The sequence below is a fragment of the Xiphophorus hellerii genome, chromosome 8 (assembly GCF_003331165.1).
Source record: "Xiphophorus hellerii strain 12219 chromosome 8, Xiphophorus_hellerii-4.1, whole genome shotgun sequence".
NCBI lineage: Eukaryota > Metazoa > Chordata > Actinopteri > Cyprinodontiformes > Poeciliidae > Xiphophorus > Xiphophorus hellerii.
This window is the reverse complement of record NC_045679.1, coordinates 23,076,419-23,097,288: the sequence shown is the minus strand read 5'-3', so window position 1 is coordinate 23,097,288 and position 20,870 is coordinate 23,076,419. Positions and strand designations below refer to the sequence as shown.

At 39.4% G+C, this 20,870-nt stretch overlaps 2 protein-coding genes across 6 annotated transcripts; one reads left to right on the top strand and one right to left on the bottom strand.

Moving 5' to 3' along the window:
• The first annotated feature begins 3,243 nt into the window (after positions 1–3,243).
• On the top strand, positions 3,244–7,064 carry LOC116724314 (uncharacterized). The gene is made up of 6 exons (XM_032569920.1): positions 3,244–3,319; positions 3,451–3,486; positions 3,577–3,849; positions 5,605–5,925; positions 6,364–6,501; positions 6,615–7,064. Exons 1-6 carry the CDS (start codon positions 3,274–3,276, stop codon positions 6,950–6,952), a joined length of 1,152 nt encoding a protein of 383 aa, XP_032425811.1. The 5' UTR covers positions 3,244–3,273; the 3' UTR covers positions 6,953–7,064.
• A 3,008-nt stretch (positions 7,065–10,072) lies between these two features.
• dab2 (DAB adaptor protein 2) lies at positions 10,073–19,689 on the bottom strand. 5 transcript variants are annotated; one of them, XM_032569914.1, is made up of 15 exons: positions 19,478–19,689; positions 16,989–17,252; positions 15,648–15,787; positions 15,398–15,496; positions 15,180–15,311; positions 15,022–15,105; positions 14,724–14,750; positions 14,620–14,652; positions 14,468–14,530; positions 12,679–13,281; positions 12,092–12,209; positions 11,423–12,013; positions 10,581–10,765; positions 10,421–10,510; positions 10,073–10,344 (listed from the first exon to the last, which is right to left on the bottom strand). In XM_032569914.1, the coding sequence occupies exons 2-14, from the start codon at positions 17,116–17,118 to the stop codon at positions 10,439–10,441; spliced, it is 2,277 nt and encodes a 758-aa protein (XP_032425805.1). In that variant the 5' UTR covers positions 17,119–17,252; positions 19,478–19,689; the 3' UTR covers positions 10,073–10,344; positions 10,421–10,438. The 5 variants fall into 5 exon arrangements, with proteins under 5 accessions (XP_032425805.1, XP_032425809.1, XP_032425808.1 ...); XM_032569918.1 differs by having other exon boundaries at positions 10,421–10,507; XM_032569917.1 differs by having other exon boundaries at positions 16,989–17,157.
• Between the last annotated feature and the right edge of the window lie 1,181 nt (positions 19,690–20,870).

The following is a 20,870-nucleotide window of genomic DNA, read 5'->3' as shown; positions in this document are numbered from 1 at the left end:
TATGAGGAAAAGTAAATTAGGAACCGTGTCAAGAGCCACTTTAAAGGTTTGAACGTTACATTGCTCGCATCTAAAAATATTTTGCACTTCTCTTACGATGTCGTAGATCAAAAGATACTCACAACTTTATTTAGTGCCGATGGCCACTTCTTGAGCTCCTCTTTGCATTTGACAGAAGCAATCTTGGACTTACAATTATCCACAGTCCCTTCGATGGGGACACAACAATCGTTGTTGAAATTCTGTTAATATTTTCCAGAATAAATCAGCCACTTTTAAATTCAACGTATACAGCAGTATAACATTCTTTGTGATATACCCCGAAATAAAGAAAGTCACACATCCAACATTGATTAAAAGAATCCATGAGCCTGATGTAAACTCTACAAAATTTACAGTGCCCATTTGCCGTTTCTGTTCATCCATTTAAGGAGAGGAAACCATTCGAAAGAGTCCATAAAAAATCAAAATTAATAGAAAACATTCACTTTTGTTAAAGCCAGAAAAGCATATCGATGTTAACTCGCCTCTTTGTCATTATTTTACACTCCAATGAAGTTTCAGCATGTTCCATGTCTCTACTTGAACAGATCTACACTGTTCAATGGAGTATAGTTTCATTTAGTTTTTACTTTTTGCGCTTTCTGATTGGCTGCCTGTCACATTCAACAGGCTGCGTTAAAGTTCCCAGTCGGGGAAAAACCCTGATTTAGATCAGAGCGGCAACGACGATCTACCATAACACACCACACAATCTTAGAAAGACCAACGTTCTAAGATTGTCGTAAGCCGGGGAAGAATAGGAGCAAAAAATCATGTAGTGTGAACTATTGCATCAGGTAGTCGATGTGCCCATCTTCTCTATTTAAATCTAATTATTACTGAAGGGCAACATAGTATACAGACTTCATAATTTGCAGTCTTTTGGTTGAATGCAGTATTTATTTCCACTTTGGCTTTATGTTGTTTAGTTTTTTTTTTTCAAGTGAGTTTTTTGTTAATGGAGACTGAGAATCCATTTTATTTTTGTTTTTGGTTGTTTTGTTTATTTTGTTTATCAGCTCAAGTGTTAAATGTTCTTTTGAAAATAAAGTGTATCTATCTTTGGCAGGAAATCGCATGCATTATTACGTCATTTCCATTAAATCAGTGTAAAAAGGTCTTCAAACAATATTATCGTTTATCGCAATAATTTTTGAGACAATTAATCGCTCAGCAAAATTTGTTATCGTGACAGGCCTAGATGCAACCCTGTAAAGTAACCCTCTCTAGAGTGTAGTCAGCCTAATTTATTCTCAAAGAAAAAGCAACTGAACATTTTCAAACTCTCGAATGTTCCTCTTTTTTTAATCATGAAGCGTCCTCGGTTTCACAGGCTGGTGAAAAGTCTCATGCTATTTACACTCATGATGGTTTTAGAACCCCCATGTTTGTCAGCCACTCATTTCTTCACACTGTCCTCCGTCAGGGTGATTGTTATCTTCTGAGGCCTTTTATAGCATTTGAAAACATGCAGATTAAGTCTCTGCTACTGCATGTAATGTGTATAACTGGTCTAAAATCTACTCATACCGAATTAAAACCCCTGTCACAACAAAAAAATACATGTTGATGTCACTTTCATGTTTACTAGGACCTAAATACCAGTGCCTCAGCTGACATGTAAATTTACACAAATGCAAATCTACACTTTCATGGTTGTATTTACACAATTCACAAACCGAGAGGCTGGTTCCTGTTTCATGGACTGGACATGTCTACCTTAAATTTGTTTGTTTTTTTCATGTTTGGCTAAATTCAATACAGGATAATACATTAAGCATGATCTTTATCGGCGTTTACTACAGATTCAATGAGCAAATTATCTTTTGTACCCCAGTACACAACAAAAAATTGACAATTGTTTCATGCAAAATTATAATCACACATGATCTTGAAATAGGGTGTGGAACTCATTCATCAGTTGGTATATTTGGTAGAGACTAGTGACGACTTTCCTGCTGATTTACATGTTTGCAGACCCATAGCAGTGTCTTGAAACTCTGTGGGTGGGGCTTGAAGCATCTGTGATGCCTTCATTTGAGGAACCACCGAAAAGTGTCCGTCTTCTTTTCTTCAGAAAACGTTTCAATTTGGTAGATAGAAGTGCAAAAAGGAACTGACCCATTCAAAAGCCAGATGGTCAGCTTAAAACTTTTGATGCTTGTGATTTGGTATTATCCAGATAAGACACACTTTATTGTCCCCTGCGGGAAATTAGTTGCAGGTGACTCTACAGTGACTGTAAAACATACAAACACGCTGCAAAAAGACAAGAAACATCACAGAAAAGGTAAAAATTCATATCTATGCTTACAGGACGTGAGGCGGGTCCTGCAAGATCTTTTGTGCCTGTTTGATTACAGAACCCTCATAAACCTTCATTGAAGATTTCACCATATTTGGGAATGTAAATTTTTTGACTGCATAGTAAATAAGCCAAACCAAACAGCCATGTCATTCAAAATTATACTGCCAGGAGCGACATTGTGAAAGATCCACTTGATCTTAGATTGGACTCCACACCCCCCCCAGTCTGCACCAAAAAAAACAGTCTTTGGGTTAGTATGGAGCAGAGGTAGTCACCATGACCACTACAGCGCAATGTGTTGCACCTAATAGAACCAGGGTATTCAAAGATGACTACCTGTTCAATTGTATTTTTGTCGAAATTCACCTTAGCGTGAGCTCTCAACCCCCTTGGATCAAAGACAGTTTCCTTAGTTTTACTAGGATTATAAAGATTATAAAGGTCACAATAGGTACACAGTAGGGTCCCTACTGTAACAAATTTAAAATACCGTTTCGACATTTATAGCCACGCTACGGCTTTAGAAGTTCTCATCTGGAGGAAATTGCATCGTTTGTCGTCGCAATTATCCAACTCTCAACACATTTTCTGCTGCTTTTCTCCCTCCTGTGGATGAAGCTAATGCATGAAAGCTAGCAAGCCAGGAGAGAACCTGACTGTACTTGCTGAACAATGTGGTTGGTATTTAAATTGAATCATTTGGAACCAAAAAGTAAAACTTTCGGGTCAATTATTCATTCCTCAAAATGATCCCGCTTTGTAATCTCCAAACGCAAAAGGGACATCCTGCTTTTTCTGCTCTATCAGATACACACGGGGCGGGGGGGGGGAAAACTGTGAGAAAGGCGTCACATCTCAGTTCAGTTTTTGTAACCATGAGAGCCTTCCTTATATTCGCTCACAGAGTCGTTTGTGTCTCAGTCATGGGGCACAGTCAATGGAGGAACTTCCTCTTTATTCAGGCTATTGGTGAGAAGTCTTTTTAGCATTTCTCTGTTTCGTTACAAATGTCACGCTCACTTTCGGACGTGTGTATTGAACAAAAGATACTGTAAAACTGCACACTGTTTTCACAATTGCACTTTGCTAATTGTTTACAGCTGCCCATATTTGTGTCTTGCGTCCTGCTGCTTCAGGTCAGTCATGTTCAAAAAGTAAAACGTACTTTCAAATTTGTTTTTTTGTGTCACACACACACACGCATTTTCTAATCTCATGTTTATCAGTTTCTGTTAGGTTTAAAAGCAACCCGTGCTACGGACAAGTTCAAATCGGAGACAGTGATTCGGAAACATTCGATGACGACAGATGGGACTTCAACAACAGCGAAGTGCTTTGCAGAAACTCCAATTGTGGGACAGCACTGAAGTCACAGGCGACACCCACACCCAAAAACCCAGATTTTTTGTGTACGGGAAATGAAAAATCTTTTATTGAATGTCAGCGCAAGAATAACAAGACCCAGAGCTCTGCCAATAAGGCAGTTGTTGTCTGTTCAGGTAAGATGCTCAGTTATTATATACATCACAGAGAATCATTTTAATCGTAGGGTCTAACAGTTTGCAGAGCTTTTGTAATTTTTACTCTTCTACAACTTAATTTCCTTAACGTTTGATCAGATGACGAACAGTCTGTTTCAGTTTTATGGTCGTTTGATTTAAAAGGCTTACTTGGATTGTTTTTGTATCGCTCCCATTTCTTTTTATTTTGCATTTTGAAGCTCTACCTAGAGTCGTCTTAAGATCCAACAGTGCAAAATGTAAATGTCTGCCATTTTTCGACTGGCCTTAAGATTTTTAATTTGGAGTGCATGTGCAAATTTATAGCTTTGATTGGTATTGTGCATTTTGATTCTTTTTTTTTTCCAATTTGCGGGAAGAAATGTAAAGTTTCACCTAAAATAGTTCAAGCCTCACTTCCAAGTGGCTTCATTGTTCATGTAGAGGGACGCATCTCAAAAACGAGTGGAATAACGCAGAGCAAAACATGTCAAGCCACTTTTTCTTCTAATTTTGATAGTTATGGATTGCAGATAACAGAAATGCAAAATTGCAAAATCTTGAAAAAAAAACAAAAAACATGAATATTGTCAAAAAATTCAATGCCGTAAAGTTGTGGTGTCACAGTCGGATCAGCCAATTAACCTGAAACACACCCAAAGGTTTTCAGAGCCTCTAATTCGTCTCTCAGTCTGGGTCAGTAGATGACATGATCAATCACCACTGCTAATGTCACAGATGTACAGAAAACAGTGATTTTCACCCTCCAAGACGAGGCTAAACCAAAACAGTCATTGATAAAGAAACGAGCTGAGTGCTGTGTCAAGGTATATTCATAGAAATTTGAGTTGAAGGGATAAAGTGTGTTTTTCCTGGGCTGAGGAGTAAAACGAGCAAGACGTTTTCTTCGTGGTCCAAACTCCACTTTTCTGATAAAAACACAGTTTGCATTTCCTTTGGAGGTCTGGAGGAAGACTGGTCACAAATTTGTGTTGTTTGAAGTCAAGTGAGACAGTAGTAGACTGTGAAAACGTCTAGTCATAGACATTTCCTATGACTAGACGTATTAGCAGTGACGTCTACTACCTGATTTTCCACAGCGATCAGGTAGTAGTTGTTCTAAATCTATTATTTGGTAGATTTAGAACAACTACCTGGTGCTCTAAATCTAACAGGTGGTTTTAAAGCAATTTATGCTTCTGACAAACTTTACAGATCCTGACTTTATTGTCTAACAGGACTTAATAAGTTCCTACACTGTCAGAGGTACAACAAGCAGGTTCAATGACCATGGTATTATAGTGATTGACCAGCAAACTTGCCTGATCTGAACCTTTTAGAGAATTTATGGAATATTTTCATGAGAAAGATGAGGAAGTAGACAATAATGGAGACGAGAAGGCCGCCATCAAAACAACTTGGGCTTTATTTACACCTCAGCAGAACCACAGGCAGATCGCCTCCCCGTCATGCTGCACTGATGCAGTAATTCATGCAAAAGGTGTCGCAACCAGGTGCTGAAATTATAAGCTTTCTGTTTAAAATATCATTTTTACTGATTTTATTCAATATTCAAATTGTCTGAGACACTCAGTTTTGTTTTGTTTTTTTATCTGTAAGCAATACTCACCAAAATAAGAAAACGAGGCTTGCAATATTTCACTTCGATATAATGAGTCTACTGTACAGTTAGTTTTCCATTGAAAAAAAACTTAATTTGATTGAATCCTTTTTTGTTTGTTTGTTTGTTTCCAGATGCCTTTTCACCGCCCAGAATCTCACTGACCCTTCCTAATGGAACGTCGATTAACTCGCCGCATGCAGAAATCCCCAGGGGTTCCAGCTTCGCCATCAAGTGCACGGTTGACTCAATTCCTGGCAAATCGAAGACTTTTTCCCTTAAATATAATGGCAATTCTACAAACATACCCGAATTAGAGAGCAACCGAACAGCTTCTTTTAACATTCCCGTGGCTGATTATAATGACGAGGGCAACTATAGCTGTACATATGCAGTGGACCTGAATGAAATATACAAGTCTGATGAGTCAGGGTGGATTCATGTCATTGTGAGAGGTAAGAAGACAAAGGTCACGATGAGTTTCACCTCAGGGATCAGCACTTAACTTAACGTAGTCATTTTGCTCTTGCTATATCAACACCAAGATATTTTCAGCATCAAGATAAGCCAAGGCAACCGTTTCTTGAGGCTAGCACCCTTATAAAGCACTTTTTTGGAGGCAAGAACATTACCTAGCGAGATAGATGGTAAGATAGCCGCTTAGGACAGAGATATTGCCTATTAGAGCAGGAGCGTAGAAAGATATTTATTTTTAGACAGCAGTTTCAAAAAAACATTATTGCAAAAAGAAGTATTTCCTAAAACAGTAAAAGCGGTTGCACCCTGTATTTCACCGTGACAATGCGTGGAGGAAGTGTTAAGAGCCTGTGCAACATCAATGTTCATCATGCACGTTTGAAGAAATCTTTTTGTTTTGTTTGTTTAACTCTAAGATCCATGGTGGAAACTGCTGCTTTACATATTGCCTGCCGGGGTCCTGGTGCTTCTCCTGATGGTTTTGCTGGTTGCCTGCGTAGTCTGCAGAAGAAGAAAACCGGCTGAAAAGCCAAGTGATGTGGTCTTGAATCAAGGTGAGTGCCTATGTCCAAGTCTTGAAATTCATTTGATGTCGTATAGCATGAGTAAAAAAAGAAAACCTGAGCGCCATTTTGACAGCTTATTCTCACGACACCTAATGTTGCAGTGACGGTTAGAAACAGTTGCATAGACGACGAGGAAGAGGAAGAGGGGGACTATGTAAACGTTGAGCCGGTGGAGACCAACAGTCTGGGAACTGAGGAAATGGACGAGAAGGACAATGATTCACACGACTATGAAGACCCTGAACAGGATAAAAGTGACAGCAGTGATGATGAGCATGATTATGAAAATCCCAATGTGGGTCCTGTTGCTCCAGCGGACGTCACAAAAGAACAGAGTGAGGAAGAGGACAGCAGTGACGACGAGGAGGACTATGTCAACTTAGTGGAGCAAACTGTGGATATATACGGAGAAGAACTGGATATTTATCAAAACCTTTAGACAGTACGCACTGCAAGAAAACACAAAATCTTACACAGTATTTTTTTGCGCAGTTTCTAGTGCAAATATCTTTGCAAAATTGAAGTAAGACAAAACTAACTTACAACTAACTTTTAAGCAAGATATAAAAGCTTGTTTTGGATAAATAATTCCTTAATATTGATGAAAACGTTCCAGTTCCATTGGCAGATTTTTGAAACTTACAAGACATTTTTCCCACATTATGAGTTAATTTTTCTGCCAATAGAAGAAGCACTTTTTCATTATTTACTTAAAACAAAAGCCTCTATGTTGTGCTGAAAAGTTACTTTTGAGTAGGTTTTGTCTTATTTCAAGTGTAATAAGATATTTACACTAGGAACCAGACCAAAATTCCTTGGTAAGATTTTGTGTTTTTGCAGTGTAGCTTGGCGAGATCTAACCAAGTACCTCAGTAATATTTTTTACCTAAATGCAGCCGTAGATCAGTACTGTTGTTGTTATGTTTATTAGTGTCGGTCACTACAGACACCTGGCCTCTTCCATAAACAGCCAGATTTTGAATTTGAACTCCGTCCTTTTCTGCTTCGCTTTTAAATGGCCACTAGTGACAGGATCTATTGGCAGAATATTGAGTTGAAAGATGTCCAACGTCAATACTGTCTTGTATTAACAGTTGTAGTCAATATAGGACTTTATCTGTCAAATTAAGCTAAAGTGATACCAGATATAGAAAGGTTGATTTAATTATCAGTAGAAGTTATAAAGGTGGCATTTACTGCTTTGCTAGCTTGTGTTGACATTCATCTCGTTTGGCTAGCCGTCTCAAACACACTTCCCTGCCACTTTTAATTGTTTGTAAGGCATTTGAGTTTCCCCAGGAGGAAAAAAAGATACAATAAAGTGACACACAAGACAGAAAGCAGAAAGTAGAAAATAGTGCAACAGGTTAACCGTTAGCTGCTAATGATGCTAAAGTTGGTGTCTGAACGTACTGGATAGGCAATAAAGGGCTTATTCACAGATTTTCTATACAAAAAAAAGGAAATCTGGGAATCCAGTCAGTCATTTATTAAATCCATTTTTGTGAATAATCTTGTCTATTCCCAAGAAGGAAACTAAAATGTTTTGTTTGCAACAATTGGTTGACGTGCTCTACTACCATCATATGTGCTTTTTGTTTCAGGCATGTTTTAAATGTCTTTATGTCAGAGAATGCATTTTTAAATATTATCTGCGGTGAAAAACAATGGAAAAGTAATTTATAAATGTTTTCTATTTAATACACAAATTTTATTGTCTTGGCCTCTACAATTTGAGTGGTCAGTGACAAACATCTGATAAACATGCTATGTTGCAAATTTAATAGGAACTGTTGTTGAAATGCACATGTGCATTTTTTTTTTATGAAACCAGTTCTCAAGTCATGTTTTACACTTTTTTGAATTCATCTATTTTTAATGACATAAAAAAAGACTCGTTTCTTACTCATCTTTTATGACTAATCACTCCAGACAGGAACTAAACAATTTCAGAACAAAAACAAACAAAAAAAAGTACAATACTTTCATTCAGCAATTTGTAAAGTAACTTGTGATTATATTTATCAGGCTACACTTTTTTAATATAAACTGAAGCTTCTGAAGAACAAAAAGCTAGGGTAAATGTTATTTTTCAGCTACCGAAGTCTATTGTTAGGACTCTGTATTATACAACAGAGCAAATGATGTGCAAACAATTTTCTCCAGTGAATTTTGTATTGTTTCAACAAAGCACAATGCAGCCTTGTTCAGTTAATTGCATCAACAACCTTTTCTGTGTTGATACAATTTACAACACGGAGAAACCTCAATTGTTTCCAAAACTGAAACTTGCCAAGCTGTTAATTCAAAATGTAGTTTATGTCCTGCCTGACTAGCTTCAATAGATTGAACTGTACAACCAAAGACTTAATATTGGAAAGATATAGAAACTGAATAAAATAAAGTCATGATAAATTGCATAGCAGAAAGTTCCCATAACCCTTTAAACTTCAGTGTTTTGAAGTTTATTAGACCAGCGCAAAGTGGTGCATAAACACAAGAAAGAGATAAATAGCTGGTTTCCATACACTGACAACACAAAACCTTAGACTTTAACTGGGCCGTTGTACCAAACATAATTTCATCTCAAAAATGTCTGTATTTTTAAAATCGCAATTGGATGCAGTTTTTTTTGTGAGACATCAGTAAGAAAAAGCAAAGAAATGCACCCTACTCTGATTTCAAAAAAGGGAAGCAACGATATTCTACTTTGTGTTCGTCCATCACATTAATGAAACTTTGAATTTGAAAGATGCAGCTGTAGATAAGCACTGCTGCAGTATTTTGCTAGTGATGCTGATAAAAAAAAAAAACATTCATCCAGCAACAATTTCTGTAGTTACAAACTGACACTTGCTCATCCTTACAGCAGTAAAAATACATAAAAAATCTAAGAAAGCAAGGCTGTCAGAATAATTGAAATTGTGTTTGTGATTAACTTCAGTTTGGTTCCCTGTTATGTAGACGGCATGTTTCTCAGAGCAGAACTGACTGTATTTGATGAAACGTTACAGTTGACACAACATAGTCAGAACTTGAGTGTTAAAACCACAACAGCCGACCAATTAGAGAAACTCAATGTTTCTCTAAAGTGCATGCATTATGTTGGTGTGTCGGTGCACATATACCAGAGACATCACACCTCAATGCAGACTTTCTATACTCATCAGTAGCAGTGGTTAGAGACAAATAGCTTCAACCAGGTCACAGTGCAGAGACTAGAGGAAGGAGTTTTGTGCATAGTTTGTCACACAGTGGTGATGTAAAGTGATCGCCCGCTTAGATGTTTTACTTTTACAAAATCATCTGTAAAATTTGACTTGACAAACTGATTTCTATAAAATTACAATATTTAACAAGATGTTTCCATAAATATTAGTGACAAGTTTTAGACTGAAGGACTGCTTAAAGCTTTAAAATGTAGGAGGAAAAAAGAAAATCTATATACAAATGTCCATGTTCTCAGAGAGCAAGTCAGTCAACTCACTTCACCTCTTGTAGGATAGAAAAGCCAATTGTAATTCTTGATTCTTTGCAAAGGAAGCAACAGATCAAACAATTTACTGCATAATTTCAGATTTATTTCTTTTACAAAGATAGCATTGGCAGTGAACATTTAAACATCACAACCCTTTCATCAGAAGATCATACCAAAGCATTTACCAAGTGGATCAGTCAACAGGAACAACAGTCAAAGGTTGGTGTGTTGAAGACAAAAAAAAAAAAAAAAAAAAAAGGGTGATTCAGGGACAAGAATAAGTTCATTTGGATTGTCTTGCACATGGCAGCTTGTCCTGAAGATAAGTTTGAGGTGGAGAGCTTTGTTTGCCCCTGTAAAGCATAAAAAAAAAAAAAGGAGTTAGGTTTGTTCCCTTATGAAGTAAGGAACAAGCAAACAGGTACTTACTCATGCGCCAACCTGTGGTCAAGCAAAAGGATTACCAAATGCATCTCCAAAGGCACCTGAGGAACCAGGGGCCTGAGCAACTGTATTCTGCCAAAGAAATGCATTTCATCACCAAGAGTATCTGAGAGAATGCAACATCTTACTGATCAAGTTTCCTTACCATGGGTGCTCCAAAAGGATTAGGATCTGGGGCGCCAAAGGCTTTATCAAACATGTCCTGACCGAAGCCTTGCCCCAGCGTTTGTGCTGAATTGTTGGGAACTGGAGCAGAAGAGAAGGCGGCATCAAAGAGGCCAGGAGTCAAACTTGGAGCAGGAGTTTGCACAGGTACTTGCTTTGCAGCATCTAGAAAGAAACTTGGGTTTCTTAGAATGTACTGTAAAATGGTTTGCATGAAGGCAATGCCAGTTATGACTCCATTATGTGTTGTGATTTCAGAGAAAAGTTCTTGGAGTACTGAAAGGTTAACTAGCAACCCAAATAAGGAGTTTTGAACAAGTCAATAATTATGCAACAGCACAAATGACTGTATGTTTGTTACTTTCCAGGTCTCCATCTTCCAGACAATCTAAAACTCAAGATGCATTGATTAGATCTGGTCAATACATACAACATAACCAGATATCAAGCCAGCATGATAAAAGGCCAGCCCCTTGTTCTACATTTTAACCAAGGGATCTGGATCCTCTACTTTTGAGAAACGATTGCTTGCTAGCATGGTCTCTGAAGTTTTCAATTTTAACCAATCACTCTCTCTAGAGAGAAGAAAAAAAAAAAAAGTTCACAACTTCGGTTCCCTGATTGGCCTGGTTGAAAACCACCCGAAGAAATTCAGCTCAAATGTGAAAAAACCCAATGGAAAGGGTACATACAGCCCGTCATTTTTTGCTATGAAAATCCCATACTGCATCATCAACACATAAGGGAACTATTACTGATCAATCTCACTTCAAAAAATAAATCTACGTTATTCCTTTATTTTAAAACCCTGAGCTATCTTACCATTATTAGCAAGCGAAGACATCCGACCGATGTCGAAGTCATCATGGTCTGCAGCGTCCTGGGCCACACCCACTTTATTGGAAAAGTATTCATCGAATGCCTCAGACTCTTTTGTGGCGGGTGCAGCAGCACTTGATGCAAGTTCCCCTTTCCTGGCTGGGATAGCGGGAGGTTTGGCGAGCTGGAAGTTCTTGAACATGTCCTTCCCACTCTTCTTCTCCTTATCTCCAAGAGGATCCAAAGCAGTGAAGGCACTGTTTTCCACTCGGGCCGGGGTCTCCTTGGCAGGCGGCCTCGGAGGGGGGCGTGATGGACCCTGGTCTCCCATCGTTTGGAAGGGATTGGAGGCAGCCGGCTGAGCCCACTGGAGGTGAGGTGGAGAGAGGGGTGGGACACTGAACTGGGGTGCCACCTGCGGACCCCAGGTGGGGGGTTGCATGGCAACAGCAAAGGGAGCTGGTGGCACAAAGTTGGGTCTAGGGCCAGGAGCAGCAATTCCAGGCATGTGGTACATTGTGGCTGGAGCAGGGGAGGAACCCCACATGCCCATAGCAGGTACACTTGTTGCTGGTGGACCCAACTGAAGATTGCCTGGATGTACAAAATAAATAATAAGTTTACAGTAAATTTACCCAAACTTGGGGAGAGAAAGAAAACAAAGCTAATTACCCAGAGCAGCCATGGATGAAGGAACAACATTTGTAGGTGTATTGTTGAAAAGGTCAGCTGGAGACGTCTCAGAAGAAGCACCAAATAGGTCTGCGCCAAACAGATCACTTGACCCAGCCTAGTTAAACAAAATAAGATACCAATGAGGGATTTTGTCCACAACACAGAATTGCAAAAATATTTACCCAAGACTGCTGAAATGTAATCTAGCATGCTCAAAGTAAAACCCTGATTACTGATGTGTAAGCATGCTTCAACACTTACCAGTGCTCTTTAGTCACTTGAAGCATGAATGTTAGAAAAATAGGTTAAGAGCCAAGGTGAAAAAAAAGGAAGAAAAAAAAAAAGTGGTCGTTCAGCAGCACAGTCAAAATGCAGTGTTTCAAAGCCGGATCAAACCACCAGTGCAAGCATAGAGATAAAGAACATTTCCTGAAAGAGTCAGAAGTCACTCGGGCCTTGCATGGCATCTACACGCAGACAGTCAAACTGTCCTTGTACCCAATAGAACCGTGAAAAGGTGATGTTAGATGTAAACCCCAGCCTCATGCAACCCCGCTGTAACTCTGCCGGCTGTGTGATTTCACCTTTGCATTCCTTCGACCTCGTCCAGACTTAAAGTTCTGTGGAGGTGGGCTTATGACGACAGAGTCGTTGCTATGGGTCACCGGTGCTTCTGGGTTACTTATGTTGTAAGAGACGGGGGACGTTTTCAAAGAAGAGTCAAAAAATGGGTTTTTGGCCGAAATTCCTTGTTGACATTCATTCCCGTCCATCATCGTTATCCCAGTGCCCTGTGTTATACTACCCCCTAGTGGCCACTGTCCATTATTGAGTGCAAGTATCATTGATTTACCGGATAGTTCGTTCATCTGCAGATTTTTCCCAGTCTCTCCATTTAAACTATTAAGATTTGTCTTAACGGTGTCGTCAGAAGTAACGTTAAGATTATTCGTAGGTGACTGATGTGCATTATGAGGTACAAAACTATTGGGTTGACTAGAAAGGGGGTCATCTCCAAATGGATCACTATCTGGAGCAGGAAAGTAGCCAAAAGTTGATGTATTTTTAGAATGTGTGGGTGCTTCACAGTCAGGGCCAAGGGAGTTCAGAAAAGAGGTATCCTTTATGCAATTTTGATTGCTGTCAACTCCAGCAGAAAAGTCCAGCAACAGAATGTCATTAGATTCCTGGTTAACATGGACAGTGAGAGAAAGAGAGATCAATAGATCAATTTCAGAGAGTGCATATTAACAATCACATGGTGTGAGAGACAGGTTATTTAAAGCTGCTACAAGTCAAAGGTTTTAACCAAACATATCGGTGTGCAAATACATTTGGCAATTAGGCCAGAAACGCACTTTAGGGGTGTAGTGAGGGGACTAAAACATTAAAAGCTCTGTAGAATTATGTGCCCACAAAGGCTTTCAATTGAATTTTGAGATTATGTGATGGACAGTCTGGTGTTACTGTAAAGTAGAAGGAAAATATCACAGCAGTGTGACGTGCATTTGCATTCAGCGGTTACCAGATTGGCTAAATCGCCACCAGCTTTGCACAGTTTAAGACCATAATCTTAATTCTTTAAACAATTAAATTATAATTTTCTAATCTTGCCAAAGATCCCAGATTAGAATACAAAGCAGTCAAAAAAACAGCTGTATGGATATAGTGGCACACGCTAGTGGACCATTAACCAATAGGCATCTTCTGAAGGAGTAATGAGAGCTAAAGACACATTTACACTTTATATATAGGAGGTATTTGAAAGCCTATCAATAGTTTTCCCTCCTACTTCATATTTATGCACTTCCCTATATTTAGTACTGAAAACTACAATAAAATGCATAAAGATTTTTTTCCCCCTCAATATTTGGAAGTTTGAGTAGGAATATTTTCAGAAGGTTTTATTGATCTTTGGAAAAATATCTTCGATTTAATGTGGGCAACAAATCTAAAAATCATGCACCCAACGTTTTATTTTTGTTTGTGTCAATCATTGTTGAATAAATAAAACACTGGTAGTTTCTTGAAGTAGCATATTAAAAATGTTCAGGGGTTTAAAAGAAAAAACAGTAAAACTTGTAGCAGCTTTAAGGGTAAGACGAACTATAAGATTGGTAAAAGGTGAATTACCCAAATTCTTAAACAGGTTGATTACCTCCAGAAAATTTTTTTTAGTATGATGTTTAAATATTACAATTTTTTTTAAAAAACAGTAAAGTCATTTTTTTTTTCAAATTGGATTTTTAGCAAGTGTTATGACAAAAAGACAGTGGCACACACAGATACAAAGTATTAATATTAAGATGCCATAATATGACTCCAAAAATAGAGTTTGCCCAGATGGAGATAACACAGCAGCTGCAAACTTACTTCTGGAGCCCTGATGTCTGGGGGAGTTTTAATGTCTCCAAAAAGGTCGAGCTGTTCCACCGGCTGGATATTAAAACACACAAATATTAAAGCGAACACACACGGGGAAAAAAAAAAATTTAAATAAATCCCAGACACATAGGAATTCCTACCTGTGCAGGCTTTGATTCATTATTGTCACAATTCTAATGAGAGAGAGGAGAATATTAAGAGGAAGTCTAACTTTCCTGAAAACAAGAAGCTTTAGCGAGCTTACCTCTGCAACTGCAGAGCCATTTTGAGCCTGTGAAGAGAGTTACAATGTCAATGATTATACCTTCAATAAATTTTGCCAACATGAACCTGGTCAGTGAACTAGAAGAATGAGAATGCGATTCCCTGACAGAACATCGAGCGGCACTGTTGATTTTCAGGAGGTACATGCAGTACAGATTGTATCTTGGCAGCTAGGCCAGATTAAGACAAACTGCTTTGTTCCTCCACAAAGAAATACAGACCGTGCCCAACTTTAAGAGGGAGGCAGAGGAAGTTGCAGCTTAAAGCAAAAATGTTACCTTCTCTGAGGACTCTGCTTCCTTCTTCCTCGTGTTGAAGATTACTTGGAAAAGATCTTTCAGATCGATGACCAAAGGTTCTGCCTGTGTAATTCCACAGAAAACAAAAGTCTCAGCGCTGCCTGTGTGAATCTTAGATTTACTGCTCATGTCGTTACCTGTTGTGCTGTTTTTATGGCAAAGAACTGATGCTGTCCTTCAGCCCCACATACATATCCAAACGCTCTGTTGTCCGTTACATCTCTGGCAATGAAGGAGATTCTATTCACCACATGCTCATGTTCAATTACCTGATTAAAAAAAAGGGGGCATTTCACAGTGAGTTATCTGAAACGCAAACAGTAATCCTCCACTTGCAACATTAAACTAGACTCACTCCCGACTTTTCATCAATGATCCTTATACCGGACATGGAAATGTTGACCCAGATTCTCTGTTTGTGCTTGCCTTGGGACCGAGCAGCGACCGCCATCCCCTGCAGGGGGGGGGAAAAAAATAAATAAAAAATTAAAATTTGTTCCATTGCAGGAAATTTGTTCATATAGTCCACCACAAGCACACAGGAACAATATTAAAAGTTAAAAAAAGATTTGACTCCAGCTGAAGTTCCGACTGTCATGCCGTACCTTGAGCTTCATCATGGAGTCCTGGCACATTTTGTCTCCACGGGCCTCGGAGACGTCATCGATACCGATGAGCTTGGCTTTGTACCTCACACCGTCCCCCTGAAACCTGCTCAGGAGGTACTCATCTGTCTTCTCCACAACTAAAAACAGAAAAATGTTTATTATGCGCTTAAACCGTTACATATTTAACATTTTGACAAGCAGTTTCAGACAGACCAAAAATGCTACATCAATTGTGCATCAGCTCCAAAGACACTATATGATGTCATATTTTAATTATTCTGACTTCTAATTTCAGTGTTGATGAGCCCGGAGTAACTGAGCCACTTCCTGCTAGTAGAAAATTTATGAGTTCAGTTCCGCATAGTACAGGAAAACAGGAAATCGACTGTAATCGTTGCTTGTAAACGCAGACAGGACACATCCTGTTGTAGGCTCCATTCATTACCCAGACCTTGGGTGGACCAAGACTGCAAAAGGAACGTAATGGGTCACAAGTCTTTCAGATAAAACAAAAACTAGTATTACAGTTTTACAGGTGCTAAATCAACTGGAACTACAGAGTTAAATATTGATATCTGACACACAAGTCGATCGAAATGTTTGTGTGAAAGTCTTTTTACTGTGCAAGCCTACTTGTCGCATGAGGAATTTAAGCCCAGCTACAAAATTCAGATAGTGGCGCATTTCGTTATGTTCCATTAGCAAGACTTCTGGTTCTTTGTGCATAGCAAGTGACCAACCCACAACAGTCACTTTTCAGAAAATTAAATCTTATACACGCACGATAAATTGCTACAAAGCGATTTAAAAAAAAACAAATTTCTCAGGACAAACAAGCAGTCTTCAAACATCGTCTTGGCTCACCATCAAGAACAGTCAGGGTTGTAGCCTGTTAGCTTCTTCTGGCTGCAGGTGCTCGCTGCAGCTCAATACTCTGTACCAACTTTTCTAGTTTGAAAAGTGAGATTTCAAACACTTGCAATGTTTGATTATAATAACTACAGAAAGTAGTTGTGCTGTGTAGCTAGTAACCGGGGGCAAAGAAAGACCGTTTGTGTTTTTAAAAAAAATAAAAATCTCAAGATTCCTCGTTGTTCCACCACACCCAAATCAAATGAATGGCATACAAATCATATTAACTCATGGTTTAAAATCCATTAGCGTTCCTAGAATTTACACAAGCTCTTTATTCCCCCAGTGAAGGTCCTTTAACACCATTTGAGAGAGGTCTGTAGAGTTACCCAAGCCTTTATTCTGGTATGCTAAAAACTCCCCTCCCTTTTAAAATTGGCTCATTAAGAGCCCTAAGTAAGGCAGTAATAAAGTTATTCAGCTGACCTTTCCTCTTCTCTTTTCTCAACAGGCCCTTGGGTGTGGCCGTCAGAGGAGATGGGGGTGGGCTGCTGGTTGAGGCTGGGGAACTTGGGTCAGCGGTTGCTGGTACACCGTTTTCCACCTCTGCAGACATCGCGTGAAGGGGTCCAACTTTACGGGACAAGCGACAATCCTAGGTGAAGCAGGCTGCAGCTCAGTGTTGCAAAGCAGAGACGCGTCAACCAGGCATATGACCTAACACCCACTCATCCTTCTCTTTTTGTTCGTCTGGAGTAGAAAAAGTGAAGTGGACAGAGATAAGCATTGGTGGAAAATAAGCTTGAAATTAAGGACTCCTGGTAAGTCTGCTTAAAAAAAAGAAGAACGTGACATTAGACTGTAGTTAAGAAATTGATGAAGAGCTTCATTCATTTCCTCAGAAGCAAGTTAAACTACATGCAATAAAATGTTTACAACCATATAAAGCACCCATCAGAAACAAGCCATTATGACCAATAAAAAAAAACCTCAAGACCACAAGACACTTTGACCTTCCCTTAAAAGGGAAAAAAAACAAAACTAAAATGCAATATTGCATTGCAATAGTTTACTTAAAGTGGAATATTTAAAAATGCAATGCTGCCAAGACCATGTGGTTTAACATCTTATTAACAAACACCATCCTGACCGTTCATTATGCACCTAAATACTCGACTGCACAGATTGATCAAAAGTTTTCCAGAATAAATCAACATTGCTGGAGAAAAATCCCAAATGTGCCTGCCCATGTTCAGTCAAACCACTGACCCAGAAAACAAGCAACGCAGCAGAAGTTAGACAATCTGTGGTACCCACACAAATGATTTACATTTGTTACAGCACAGACGCATCTAATGAGTCAAATCATCACTGCAGAAGACTTGCAATTACAAGCAATCAGCTACAACAGAAAGCTCACAGAGCCACCAGGGCCCTCACAGCCACAAATCCTGCCGTACCCAGTTAACAGACATACCTCAAGGACCGGCTCCAGAGGGAACACTGGCTAAAGCGCAGATGTAAAGAGCCCGTGACTACCGTTGAGCAGACCAAAGGTTGGAAACGGCCAAAGGTTGAGCAATTACCTAAGGTTAATCTTACGCTAGCAGAGCAAGGGATCTCGTGATGCCCAGCTGAGCAGGAACAAGAGGAAATTGGTGCCTTTAGAATGATGGTTTGCCCACAGTCCTCTTATGCTTAAGCCTTGGAGGAGGAATGCCAGACTATCAAAACCAGATAAGTTTAGGAGCAGAAGAAATGAGACTGATACAGAGAGAGATAAAAGACAGCATACCTGGCAGTCAGCAAATGTGCTGCAGCTTGGTGCCAATAATCATCTGGCAATGAGCAACACCTGATCACACAAAGCAGAGGGGTGGGAGGCTCCACAGCTGACCCTCCATCTGACTTGCTACTCATTTGGTTTAAAAAGAAAAGAATAAAGTATCTGGGTTTTAGTTGTACAGTTCTTTACAACAGCTACTGCGCAACTGTAAAACAATAAACCTTGACATTATCTACCAGTGATGGTGTTGAACACACACCAAGTAGCACAGCAGGATGTGTTGGCCCCATCATTTGCCATGTAAATTACTGCAGGCCACTCTGACACACACACTCGCTGATTTTGTTGTGCTTGGAAACTGCGGAAGGCAAACTGGAAAGCTTGTTAATTCATCACTCAGATAATCCTGACACATGATTGTTCTCGGCCATCAAGCACAGCTGTGGCAGAAGTCCTTCTGACTTGAGGCAGAGCCTAATAAAACTGGTGTAATGTCAGCACTTCCTGGATATAACAGAGTTACATTTTAACAAAAATCTCAAGGAGTGCCTGTCAGGAGGAAAATGTAAAGTCTGGAAGGTTTTTTTTTTTTTTTTTTTTTTTTTTTAAACGTACTGGTGTCACAACAAGTTAAACTTGACCAGAGGGAACAAGCGTGAATCTCTGCGTCAGCGGAATTATGGCAGTGCTGAGTGCAGAAGTGTCACAATGTAGGGCCATCAGGAAACGTAAACTTCTGCACATCTGGAGGAAATCAGGGAATGAGTCAAGTCTGCGAATGAATGAGATGGTGAAACACCGCAGGGCCCGCTGTGAACACGAAGGGCAGTCGCTTCCAAAAAATGCTTTCAGAATTAAAACATAAATTCTCCGAGGCGGTGCGCAGCTAAAAATACACCTTTGAATTTCTCCCAGAATCAAATGAAGCACTTGAGGTAAAAGGGTGCGCGCTTAGACCAGAGGCTGCAGAAAATGTTATGAGTCAGAGGGAAACAATGCATTAGTGATGTCTGGATACAGTTTAAGTGACAAAAACAAGGTTTATGACGGTTCCAAAAAATGTCTTACACTCGCTACAGTGAGACGAGCAACTCATAGACACTTCAGTAGCTCTGTTGTATCACCAAACCAACAACCTGTAGTGTTGCTGATTGATGGAAAAACGTCGTCAAACGACACAGTGACGTACCTGTTTGAACGCGCGCGGTGACACGACGAGCTACTTCGTTGTCGCCGTCGCACCTCGGCGGCAAAATGAGGAAGAAAACACAAAACCAAAACACAAACCTAGCTTAGGACAGCGAGCAGGAGTCTTACTTTTTCCTGCTAAATACCGTGGACACACAGGGCAGACTGCTGCCAGCTCCAACCTTTAACTCTTCACCGACTGACTCACTGCGGCTTTAAAGTGGCAGAGGGGCGGGGTCACTTCTGGGAGAGAAGGACCCAGAAAAAAAAAGGCTCCTTTTTTTTTGTTGTTGTTGCTACATTTGAAATTTTAGGCAGCTGTTTAAGCTTAATTGACAAATTGATTAAGGGAAAAATATACACTTTATGAGATATGGTATAGTCTTACTCAAACTAATCATTTAATTTTAGGGGTATATATTGAAGTTTTGCAGTATTTCAGTTTGTTAAAAAAAAATAATAATCAAGTTTTGGATGTGGGGCCTGCAATAAGGGGTCAAAAACAACCTGTGGTACACACTCACTCACACACACACACACACACACACAAATGAATAAAGAAAGAAAACAATAATAATACCCTTGAACAAGTCTTATAAGTCATATTTATAAGGGTTCCCCACCAAGCTCGCTCTATATCTTGGTGGCAATCCCTGTTATGTTTTGTTTTCTTACATAAATTTCCTACCCTTTGTTCTGTAGTTTTGGTTATAAACATAACTACTTATGTGAGCTGGATTATATGGAGGTATTCATGACCCCTGGCCAAAAAAATATGGAACAGTTAAGTTTTGCACTTCTAAAATGAATACCTGCGCAAGTCTATGTATGCAAATAAAATGGAGTGTGGACAGAACACTATTGGCGGATCATCCGGGAACATCATACGACGAGCTGTGTGGGAGTTTGCTATTAAATGGAAAGCAACGATCCGAGCGCATTATTTCATTAGCTATTGATAAATAAAAGCGCTAGAGGTTACCTGCTGGGGTTTTTTTTTTTTTTAATCTGTCAATTTACTGACCTTATTATTTTTTATTTTTAAAACAACCTTGCCATTCAAAAAAACATCATTTTATTTGTTTATTTCAGTCAGGTGCGCCCCAACAGATGCACCGTTTACATGGTTGGTATAGCAAACCAACCGACCCAGCCCACCGGTCGCTTCACCGGTTGACAAAAGGTGCAGATCCAATGGCTGCACTCCTCACTGAGCTGTTGCACCTGGCTGATTGACAGGAGACAAGGCCTTGTCAATGGATGAAGCAACTGAAATGGTTAATTGCTTCAACGGGGCAATAAGCAACTTAGCTTTTCGAAAGCTGCTGGTTGTTCCTATGTCTGCTGAGTCTAAAATCTGGAGTAAGAGAGAAAAATAAAGTGTGAACAGTGTA

Excerpts from the sequence above, each read along its gene's own strand:
- LOC116724314 (XM_032569920.1), top strand. The coding sequence starts at position 3,274 with ATGGGGCACAGTCAATGGAGGAACTTCCTCTTTATTCAGGCTATTG. Across the intron at positions 3,320-3,450 it reads CCTCTTTATTCAGGCTATTG|CTGCCCATATTTGTGTCTTG; the intron begins GTGAGAAGTCTT and ends AATTGTTTACAG. Across the intron at positions 3,850-5,604 it reads GGCAGTTGTTGTCTGTTCAG|ATGCCTTTTCACCGCCCAGA; the intron begins GTAAGATGCTCA and ends GTTTGTTTCCAG.
- dab2 (XM_032569914.1), bottom strand. The coding sequence starts at position 17,118 with ATGTCTGCAGAGGTGGAAAACGGTGTACCAGCAACCGCTGACCCAAGT. Across the intron at positions 12,210-12,678 it reads GAGGTCGAAGGAATGCAAAG|GCTGGGTCAAGTGATCTGTT; the intron begins GTGAAATCACAC and ends TTGTTTAACTAG. Across the intron at positions 10,766-11,422 it reads GTCTTCGCTTGCTAATAATG|ATGCTGCAAAGCAAGTACCT; the intron begins GTAAGATAGCTC and ends GTTTCTTTCTAG.